We start from the raw sequence: 12381 nt of genomic DNA on the forward strand, positions 1-12381 counted from the left end.
GTCTCACCTAAAAAAATCCACTGCGCAGGCTCGAAGGGTTAATGACCTTTCCCAAATCTTCTCTCACGAAGACTGGCCATACTACTATTTTGTATCTAATATTTTTTTCTGGTCTTTGAGGTAGGAAAAAGCTGAGAAAGTATTTGCTTTTTGTATACGAATTATCCAAACAGCTAATAATGGCATCAAATTTATTATTACTTATGCCTAAAAGATAGGTAGAAACCTCCCGACTGCTTCAGAGGGGCTTTCAAGTTTTTGTTTGGCCATAGAAAAAGTATACAATAAAAATACCAATCCACTGTTATTTAGATACAGCATAAGAATTTAAATGAACATTTCAATAAAATAAGACCTCACAAAGAATTATCACAATACAATTTTATTTTATGTACAATGATAATAATAAACCAACCATAGAAACAGGTTATAGCATTTCATTACATTAAAGACATAAATATTACAGCTATTAAATTACAGATTATTTCACCTAAATGGATACCTACAATGTGGAGCAAAAAGTTAAGAGGTATGGAGTCTACTCAGGATCTGAATTCCTCTGGTTGTCTGTGTCCTCCTTAACTATTGAGAGAGAGTGTAGTGTCATCTTACTACTGTTTTAAGAGCCCTGTCCAAGTCCCTGGTGTTAGACAGGATGCATCTGGGTTACAGGGCTGATCTGCCACTCAGGGAATTCCTACTGCCCTTGATTATTTCGTCATATAGCTGATCAAAAATATATGTCTCTATATCTAGAAAGATTTTTTTTTTTACACTGTAATCTGGAATTACCATGACAGTATGCTGACATAGCCAAACTAATTTTAATCTAGTGAAATTAATGACAATGACATGCAGTGTATATTTAAAAATGAGTAGTTAAACCTGCTCAGGATCTTGGATGTACATTGGGCAGCTGACGCCCTTGTTACTGCAGACTTTTTATTACAGAGAGCACGAAGAAGATAAATTAAGGCCAACTTGCATATGGCTGTGAGTTCAAATCACATCAATGCAAGACAGACACCATATCTAAAATAGTATAAATAATTACTGGAGTGGAAATAGTCCCTTGTAGTCAGTATTTTTTACAGCTGAGTACTCTTACACAGGCAAGTAATTTTGTGTGTCAGGAAATAAAATTTTTTTCTGCCTGAATCAGAGGCACACTGCTAAATCATATCTATTGCTACTTTTGAATAACCTTCTTTTCTCCGGTTTAGGACTAACTTAAACATGTTAAACAACACCACTTTGAACCCACCTATAAAGCCAGGTGCACAGAAACAAAGATAGCCATCCAATGTCTCTTTACAGATGCTGGAGGCTCCACATGGCTGTGATAGGCAGGCAGCAACATCTGCTTCACAGAATTGACCAGTAAAACCTGATGAAAAATAGAGTAACAGACAACATAAGAAATTTACTATCACATTTAGTCCTGAAAAACAGACAAGTGATAAATCAATTTACTATGTAATTTTCTGCTCTTATGTTTCAAAATCGTATTTAGTATAGGGTAAAATATTCTAGTCTCTTTGACAGTTTCAGTTTCATATACAAAGCAATTCTAAATGGAACAAAGTCGTAATGATAATGATAAAGTCAATGGTAAAGCAGTACTTGCAATAATAATAAAATACATTCAAGACACAATGACTCTTCATGAGAATTAGATAGAATGTCAAATTCTTCAAGTGATTTTACACAAAATTCCTATTTTTATTGATACATCAGTGAGCACATTGTTGATAAAAGTCTTCCCAGTTTTAGTATGGTGTTCTGTCACCACACTAAGAAAACATCCTATGTTTCTAAACGAATAAAAAAAATAAATTGTCCCAATACATTCTCTTATAAAGCAGGTATTACAAGAACAGACATGTTTGGCAGCATATTGGTATTGATTTTTTGAACCAGTTAACTTGTAGTTAATAAGAAACTTAATCTTGTGAAAACTAAGCATCTGTGTTTCCTATTGAGGGGTATGTATGCACAACATTTAAAAAATAAATTGCAAAGATAAAACATTAAACTACATTTTACACTTTAGGTATATTGGCCATGATATAGTTTCTGAAGCCATCATCCAGTAAGAAAAATCATAATTTTCATTGATAACAGCTCCTTTATTTTTGAACACACACAATAAAAAATTGCAAGTATATATTCGTTTCACTGAAAAAAAATTCAAACAAAATAAAAGTAATTAATTGATATAAAACAATTGAAAAATCAATCCATGTGTGTGGCACTAGTATCCAAGTTCTGAATATAACTGTGAAGTTTCAAATTTTAGACACTTCTTTTGTTACTTTAGTCATAAACCCTCAGTGACTTAAAGTATAAGAAGTATAATTTTCTGGTCTCCTATTAACTGAGTACTTAAAAATTTTCTAAGTATCTTTTGTACAACAAATATCAAAATAGACTGGACCAATTTATTATAATTTAACAAGTGCAGCATGGAAAGCCTCTACAGATTTAAACCAGAGATTTGGTTCAGTGAGCTAAGCATCGTTAATTGCAATGTCTTACAAGCCAAGTCTGGCTGAAGATCTGAACTTCACATTTAATTTTAAAAAATATTTATAAAGTAATACCATGCTTCAGTAGCACAGGTATTGCCAGAACAGATTTTAGCACGCCATCGAGTTGCCCCATACCTGACTCTGTATTCATCAATATTTTAGACAAAAAGGAAAAAAAGGAAGACTCTTTGGTCAAAGATGTTCAAAAAAAATCTGTATTCCTACAGTATAATGTGATAGCTTTAAAAACCAAACACAACCTTGTTTTAATAGCATTTATTAAGTGTGAATTCAGAGTAAAAAAATATTACAAAATTTTCAAAGTTCAGTCCTGCTTGGAACTAGCATAGCATAGTCTTCAAACTAAAGGAAATGTAAACTGTGCCGTTAGGGCATGACTGAAGAGCTCCTGATCTGGAAGATTTTTTTAATTTTTGAACATCTTGTTACAAGAGGTAAGATAGAAACTTCTGACCATCAGGGTAGATTGCTGGAACATGCTGCACTTTAGAAATTCTGGCTTGTAGAACAACCCTTTGAGGCATAAATACAAGACAATGCATATTAAAACTGCCATACACATGCAGTCACTTTGGTTTCTAAATCAGAAGATGCAGAAAGGTGTCTTCAAGCTGTTTCAATTTCACCCTGAACACCAGCTGTGCAACATTCTCACACAGCTGAAGTTTTCCTTCCTGTTGACTGCTATTAAAAATTTAAGTCTCTCTCATTTTTGCCTTTTCAAATAGCTGTTAACATCTGCTTACTGAAGTACTACATATAACTAATATAAAAAATTATGATAAAGTAGTAAAATGGAAACATTGATCAATGATGGTTATAGCTATACACAGATAGATATATGTATAGCTGTTACATGTGATTATGTGACTATCATCTAAGTAGAGATAATGAATATAGGAAAGCTAACACCTTTTTGTCTTTGACAAAATAAAAATGAATATTCATAATAATTTTACAGACTTGAAATAAAGTTATTAATCTATGTATGTTTTTATTTCTGTGCCTTGAATTAATTATCAAAGTATTGCAACTCATACAAATATACCTGAAGTTATTATACTAAGTTGAAGAACAAAGGGTGGTGGGTTCATGGCTCAGTTTTGATATTTAACATCTGGTTTTGAGTAAAGTTTCTCATCTAAACAGATTCAGATGCAGAACTTAAGAATACACTATTTCTTATAAAAAGAAATTATTTTTCTGCTACAGATACCCATTTACTTCATAAATTTAGAAAATGGAAATTTAGCAACAGTTTAATTTTTTAATTTTTTTCCAGAAATGCCCCATTTACAGTCTTGAGACATTTCTTTCTGACAAATCCAAATGACTCCTGACAAAGGTGGTTTTTACTAGTCAGACTATGACACAAGCTCTCTAGGGAGATCATTGCATTGTGATCCATTCTGACATAGTCCAGCCACACAGTGATTCATGGCAATTTCACTACATGGCTCCTTATATTCTAGATGGCAGGTACATCTGAAGCTATTAACAGAAACTTCACATTAAGGGTTATTGTCAGAGGCAGCAGGATTTGATATGCATTCATTCACTGGTATTGAACAAATACTACTTCTGGGAAAAAAGTTATATAGTTCCTGTTAAAATTACATCTAGGAAAAGCTTAAACAGATTGAAAGAAAGAAATGACAGAATTTAATTCAATATCATTAAGATTCATGCATACTAACGGGTTATTAATCTCTCCTTTTTTATACTGGATGTGACAATAATTACATACAAGCCATTTTATTAATTTAACTTTTGGAATAGACTGATTACTACTGTTTTTGTTATTCAGCACCTATAAGAATGAAATCCTACTTTTCCTTGGGTCCTCTAGAATTTCAAGCATAAAAATTGTTCTTATTGCAAAAATTTTACAGAATATAAAAATTTTAAAAAATGTGCCACCATTAACAGCATAAAAAAAAAAAATCATCACCTTTGCATGTGTATTGGGTTTGCATGGCCACGTTTTGGTAGCAGGGGAGCTACAGAGATGGCTTCTATCAGAAGCTGCTCGAAGCTTCCCCCACGTCCAACAAAGCCAATGCCAGCCAGCTCCAGGACAGACCCCCTGCTGGGCAATGCCAAGCCAATCAGAGGTGGCCTCTGTGATAATATTTAAGAGGAAGAAAAGTTACCAGGTGTAATGGTGCTCAGAGGAGTGAAAATATGTGAGGAGAACAGTTTTGCTGACCACAAGGTCAGTGAAGGAGGGGGAGGAGGTGCTCCAGGCACCGCAGCTGAGGTTCCCCTGTAGTGAGTTACATGTTGTTCTGTGGTAGTTTCTCTGAGACAGTGTTCCCTATGTTTCCTTATAAAAATGCTAATGAACTCAAGATATGCATAACCTACTTCTTCCTTATGCCAAAGGTTTATTACCACCTAACAACAGAAATTACAATGGTTTCAGACATTTTACTCTTGAGAAATTTGTGTTATCTAGTGACCATTATATTTTTGTTAGCTTCAGAGGCTTGCAAATAGTTCATCTTCACATTTTCTCTAGTATTTTTTCAAGAATTCAAGTAAGTCCTGACAGTTCTATACTTCATCTCTGCTCTCTTCTACCTTTCTTTTATTTGACCTATCCATAAGTCAACAGCTCTGAATTGCTCTGAGTCATTTCTAAATACCACATCTGAAGCTGTGTATGTGAAAATATGAAATAAACATATGAAAAGTACGCATTTTCATCTAAGCATTCCAGATTATTCTGTGATTGGTAAAATTTTGAAGATTATTCTGTGACCTATTGAAAAACACCTGAAAGACAACACAGCCAGCATGCTTATGAGGAGAAAGTCCTGCTTGTCAAACCTGATTTCCTATGATGACAAGGTAACACATCTAGTTGATCAAGGGAAGCGAACTGATTTAGTCTTTTTGGATTTTGGATTTCAGTAAAGCTTTTGATACTGCCTCTCACAGTATTCTTCTGGACAAAATGTCCAGCAAACAGCTGGATAAACAAATCATGTGGTGGGTGAGCAACTGGCTTGAGCACAAAGAGTTATAGTGAATGGGGTAACATCAGACTGGTGACCTGTCACTAGTGGGGTTCCACAGGGCTCCATCTTAGGCCCTCTGCTCTTCAACATCTTCATAAATTACTTGAATGTAGGATCAAAAGAATACTAAATTTGCTGATGATACAAAATTGGGAGGAGCTGTTCACTCCCTCATGGGAAGGGAGGCCCTGTAGAGGGACGTCGACAAAGTCGAGGACTGGGCAATCACCAACCATATGAAATTCAACAAGGAAAAGTGACAGATTCTGCACCTGGGATGGAACAACTCTGAATGGTTTTACAGACTGGGGAATGAGATGCTGGAAAGCAGTGCCATGGAAAGGGACCTAGGGGTCCTGATCAATGGCAAGTTGAATATGAGTCACCAATGCCCTGGCAGCCAGGAGGGCCAACCATGTCCTAGAGGGCATCAGGCAAAGCATCGCCAGCTGATTGAGGGTGGGGATTGTCCCACTCTGCTCTGCACTGGTGCAGTCTCACCTTTAGAACTGTGTTCAGTTTTGGGTGTCACAATATAACAAGGATATAAAACTATTAGAAAGTGTCCAAGGGATATCTACAAAGATGGTGAAGGGCCTTGAGGGGAAACTGTATGAGGAGCAGCGGAGGTCACTTGGTCTGTTCAGCCTGAAGAAGAGGAGATTGAGGGGAGACATCATTACAGTCTACAGCTTCCTCATGAAGAGAAGTAGAAGGTCAGGCACTGATCTCCTCTCCAGTGACCAGTGACAGGACCCAAGGGAATGGCATGAAACTCTATTAGGGCAGGTTTAGGTTAGATACTAGTAAAAGGTTCTTCACCCAGAGGGTGGTTGGGCAATGGAACAGGCTCCTCAGGGATGTGTTCACAGCATCAAGCCTGACAGGGTTCAAAAGCATTTGGACAGTACTTGAAGGCACACAGCAGGATTCTTGGATTTGTCCTGTGAAGGGCCAGGAGTTGGACTTCTATGATCATTGTGGGTCCCTTCCAACCAGGGATATCGTAGTGGTGCTGGAGCTGCAGATCACATCATATTGGCACACAATCTTGTATTCTGTGCATCTTGAGATGAACATTGGTGGTCTCTGGTAATCATTTGGGAAGATGCCCCCTTCTCAGTTTTGAGCAGAGACTCCTGAAGAAGCCCCATGTGGGTGCAGTAACAAGTATTGCATAAGGCTGCACAAGTTAAATGACTATGCATTAGGTAGGCAGTAACTATGCACTAGATAGGTGGGCTTATGCATACTTTAGGGTATAAATTCTTTTGCTTTTTACCCCCCGGTGTGCTTGATTTGTGGAAAACATCCAACTTGCACCCTGCACAGAATAAATAACGTATTTTTTCTAAACCTGACTTTTTGTCCCTATTTAGAGAGGTCCCAAAATTTGGCAATACTATGATTCTATGATTATTCTTTTATTGCGTGGTCAGATCTTTCTTATAGACAGGGAAACATCAACCTTTTTTTGCTTCAGGTCATACAGAAAGAATGTTGAAAACTTCTTGGCATTGTATGTCAACCATTTTCTATCTTTGTTAGGAAGATGATTGATACTTTCAGTTTTTTCTTCTAGAAACTTCTTTTAAAAGAAGTGACTGACCTTTCTGTAATTTTCTTTCTCTTCATTCTTCCCCTGTCTAGAATTTTTTTCTGACAGTGACAGCTAATACGTGCAACATTTCTCTTTTAGCTACTTGACTTCAATGACCATTTCTACTGGTTTGGACAAGCTGGACCTTAAGCCATACAATTTAATGAGAAGATGTAGGAGGATTATTGGCTCTACAGTGTTTTTCTTTCAAAAAAACCCCTTAAATGTAGGCAAAAGGCCACAACAGCCAAATACGTCTTCCAATACTGCAAGAACAGTTTTGTCATTTCCACTAAAAGATGGATTAGAACTAGAAAAAAGGATTAAGGAAAAACAGAGGCATACTCTATATATCTTACAGAAACACACCAGAAGACTTACAGCTATTACAGTAGAAGTCTGATTACTGTACCACAGGAGGCAGCTTCAGAATCTCTATTATTTACAGTAAGAAGACACAGAATAACTTTTTATTCTGACTGTGCTTGCTGGCTTAGAATGTGTCAGACTATTTTAACATTTTGTGGTATGATGCATTAGAACAGGACCTAATGCTGTTTTACAACTGCATAATAATGTAGATACAAAAGTAAAAAAAAAAAAAACAAAACCCAAAATCCTCATGAAATAATAGTGGTTTTCATTTTACCATGAAGATGCAAATTGGTCAATGTTTGTTGCTTTTGGGATGATGTCAAGATCTACTGAGAAGGTGACAGGTATCATAGAACATTACTTCCTGTAATTGATATGCAAAGCCTATGACATTTATAAATTCCCTTATAAATAATGAAAAAGTGAGAGTAACAAATTGCTTAATATAGTTTTGATTTTTCCATATAATTTTTTGGTTGCATCGTCTTGTACATAGATCAGTCTAGTATGACATCATGTAATGAAACATAACTTCAGGATCTAAAAAAAGAAAAATTTCAGCATATAATTAAAGCTAAGTTCCAGAGACATATTACTCTTTTCCCTTTATAAAGGAGTGACTGCAGATGCTACTTTGATAACTTTTAAAAAAATAAATATTTGAGATATTTGTTTCCAAAGAAGACAAAACCAGTTAGAATTGGGGTAAAAACAATGTTGCTAGCAGGTCTGTAGGAAAAAAACACAGACAAAAACCCGCAATAAAAGCAATGACAAAAATATAAACAGCAACAGCAATAATCAATATGAATTTCTTAACTTCTGAATTACACAAAATTTCAGTTTAACATCTCTGAAAAAAAAAAAAAATCAATGAAGATCCCAGTAAACTCAGCACAAGCAGTGAGCACTGTTGCTATTCTTCCTCAGTCATATCTTGGAGATATTGCCTGCCTTTCAGAATTCATGTGACAAGAATAAGGAGATAAGAGGATGAGCTGCCCCCTGTAGTGTGAAGTGATACTGGATCAAATAAAGAACTGTTTAGTTTAATATTCTTGTTTTAGAGATGAATTAATTTGTTACAGAAAGCAAGTTCAATGACTTTATTTAAAAGAGAAATCATTGTTTCTGAAGTGCATCATGAAGTTGGGCATGCATTTCCTCAGGAGTGTAAAAGTTTTTTTAAGTAGAATTCAGGAAGAAAAATATTAAAATAAAAATAAACATACATTAACTTGCTGTTCATGCCATTCATGGTATTAAATTGGAAAAATTTTGGGTTTAAACTATTTCTTAGAATTTGCTGATAAGCAACTTATTGGACACAAAGTACACAACCATTCCTTGTTATTCATTGTATATTTTTTAGTTTGTCTTTTGTAAATTTGAAAGATGAGATCCAAGTATGATGCTTTGTTTCTTATTCCATTAGAACACCCTATGCTACCAGAAAAGCTGGGAAAAAAAAAAAAAGATTTTTTCTAGCAACAGATAAGTAAAGGAAAAAAAAAAATAAAAAAGTAGGTGATTAAAACCCATAAAGCAACAGCTATAGACTTTGCTAAAGGTCTGGTAAGGCATTTATCTTAGCTGACAATGTCAGGAATTTGATACAATGTTTTTACTCCTTACTAATGCAAATAGAGCCACAGAAATTAAAAACTGAACAAATGTTAATTATTTTTCAGTACATTGCAGGACCAGAAGATTAGTTTGAAAGTGAGTTGTCAAACAAGGAAGTTATTTTAGAGAAGAGTAGGATAGCATCAAGATGAAACAAATGCATAGATGAAGAATTAAATCAGTGTATGGAAATGTCAAAGGAAAAGAGCAAATGTTATCCAAAATAAAGAATGTTAATATTCCTAAAAAATTGGCAGTAGAATAAAGAGTGCTTCAGTTTTGTTCATATAAATAGACTTCAGAATTTTTTTTTATTTTTTTTTTTAAATCAGAGATTGCCAAAAACCTTTAGATCCTCTATTAGGAATTTGAATATATTTAGACACGTAATGGATAAATCACTTATTAGTTACCTGCTTTCCAGAAATAGAAGTTTTGGACTAAACAATTGTTAAATATATAAACTGATCATATAAAAATTATGTTTAGTAGACACATCACTCTAACATTGGAAAAAGGCCGTAGTTTGACTATCACTTTAACTACTTTACAAAAAGTATGATTTTAAGTATATTGACCGAAATTTTATGTGTCTATAGCTGTTTTCTGGAACATGGTTTCTGAAAACAAATGTCATTTGCATTTCTAATATCATAAAAAGATAGAGAGCCAGAGATTACATCAATGTAAATCTTATTAATTTCTTATTAAATTTGAATAGGCTCATTCTGTCAACAAAAGACACTTAAAAATGGCAACATATTCCATTAAGAAAAATGTAGAGACGCCAAATATAAGAGGCAACAAATTAAAAATTAGTCACAATTTGGGAACTAAATCCTTTATTAAAAGAGTGTAACCTTGGTGAATTGTGAAATACAGCTATGATGGTTTTATAACAGGTCTTTAAAAAGTGTTTAATATTGAGAGAAGAGATTATTCCGTTCCATCCTGTTATTGCCATTACAGTAGTTTTAGAAGTAATAGACTCAAGCTAAAGGCTGTCATAGAGATATTTCCTCATCTGGGGGATTTGTAATGGGTTATTACAGCATTTCTCAAGACATCACTGTTTTGCGTCTGCTTTTGCTAACAATAACTCAGTGTCTTATTATCCACTTTGAAATAAATAGTGGTTTTCTATCAGAAAAATGTCAATTTTTTAACTCATCTGCTAGGGTTGAAGGATTGAATTGACATTACAAATAAGCTATTAATCAAATGGTTTTTCCCCTGTATTTTTAGCCTTATAAATGACAACATATTTTTGGAAAAAAAAGAATGGAAGCCAACAATTTTTTCTTGTTCTATTGCAGGAAAATTTCAGTTACTACTGGCATGAAGCATTACACTGATAAAGATAGAAATACAGGAAGAAAATTAGAATTATAAAAAAGAAAGTAGCTTGGTAAAGCTATTACATCTAATAAGTTTGTATCCTTTCACAACAGTGAGAAATTTGCCATGTGCTTTCTTAACCACGTTTACTCTCTCTTTCTTCATCACAGCCTGCCCTGTAGCAGACTTTTTCATGAACTTTGCAAACTATATTGCTCTTTTCATTTGCCCTTTCTTGCTTCCTATTTTCATATGATGCTTTTGGATTTCATCTTTTTTCTTCTCCTACACTTTGTTACATGCTTATTTGCACTGCCTAGTATATGTTGATGTATAATGAATGGCTTTCAATCTCATCATGTGAATTTTCTTCTTCCTTCTCCATTTACTTCTTTTCATTTGTAAAAACTGTAATTAAAAGGTATATGTATTTCAATAATTGTTTTTAATCATAGCATTTTGTTTTACTTCCTAATTTAGCAAAATTATATATATATTCCAGTCTTTCAGTGCAGAAACTCGCTGAATGTTTATTTGTGTAAGAGTAATATAATGAAATCTCACATAAGTAGAAATTGGGGAGTTTTATTTTCTCTTCATACCTTTATGTCCACTTTTCAACAGATAATGAAGATTAGGTTTAGAAGTATAACTCTTGCTGTGTTCTGGGAACATTATGATCAAAAAGGTACGGTTGTCAGTGTATTACAGAATACACAGTAGTGTATTACATCATAGTGCACCACTTTGAATATGCAATGTCTGCACAATTACATGATCACTGGAGGAATGACCTAATGTGTACTTTTTTAGCAGCATTTTTATTCACATAAATCTCAAAGACTTTCATTTGCATGTAACATGTATATTAAGATTTACATTACAACTTAAAGCATGTATGGCAACTTAGTCTAAAAGCATGACAATTACGAGCAAGGAAACTTAAAACTCCATTGCACTGTCATCTTTCTCTTCTAACAATGAAATTAGTAACAAAATTCTAATAACGAAAGTAAAGAAAGAAATGTATATCTTGAAATTTGATTTATATAGAAAATTGGAAAGGCAAAAGTGAGAAAACTGGTCAGACACGATAAGGACAATTTTGTGAGTTACAAAAAAAAAATTTAACATACACCAAGTGATGCAAAAGCAGTCACTCTCCACCTCCCACCAGTGCCCACATGGTCTCTGAGCAACAGCTGCGTTAGAAAAATTATCTCTAGGCTTTTATTGCTGACAATAATGTATATGGGATAACGGGATATCTTTTTGGTCTATTGGGGTCAGTGGTGTCCACTCCCAGCTTCTTGTCCACTCCAACCTACTCACTGGAAGGGCAAAATGAGTAACAGAGATGGCCTCAATAATATACAAATGTCGCACAGGAACATTCCTGTGTTAGTAACATTACTCCAGTCACAAATCTAAAACACAGCACTGTAAGAGCTTTTGTGAAGAAAATTAGTTCCATCTGAATCAGACCCAGTACACAGACCCAATCAATTCTTTGTTTGGGAGGAATACCGATTAAAGACTCAGGTTTTTTAGTATTTTCCAGACTTTGTCTTCTGATAATGAGAAGGGACTCTTTAATTATATTTCTCTCAATTCCAGATAATGAATAATAGTGGGTCATTTTTTCCCTTAATGAAACAGTGACAAAGAAATTAGATACTGAAGGTAAAGGTAGACAACTTTTTTCACATTTTTAGGATCCAAGCCTACCAATGGGCAATGTTCTTTGCAGAAAGGGCAGGTTTCATATTTGCTTTCTAGATTCTGCTCTAGGTGTTCAAATATAGCATTTTTTGCTTAGTCTTGATATCGTTTTCCCTCTGTCATTCTCTTAGAATGAGGTTAGGTG

At 34.4% G+C, this 12381-nt stretch overlaps 1 protein-coding gene across 1 annotated transcript in view; it reads right to left on the bottom strand.

The window, feature by feature from the left end:
• Window positions 1–12381, bottom strand: part of EYS (eyes shut homolog (Drosophila)) — a 784118-nt gene that overhangs the window by 559314 nt on the left and 212423 nt on the right. The window contains exon 14 of the mRNA XM_017823913.1: window positions 1265–1387. Within this exon, the coding sequence (XP_017679402.1) occupies window positions 1265–1387 (123 nt within the window). The remainder of the gene's footprint in view (window positions 1–1264; window positions 1388–12381) is intronic.

This window comes from Lepidothrix coronata, unplaced genomic scaffold, assembly GCF_001604755.1.
Source record: "Lepidothrix coronata isolate B3197 unplaced genomic scaffold, Lepidothrix_coronata-1.0 Scaffold4, whole genome shotgun sequence".
Taxonomy (NCBI): domain Eukaryota; kingdom Metazoa; phylum Chordata; class Aves; order Passeriformes; family Pipridae; genus Lepidothrix; species Lepidothrix coronata.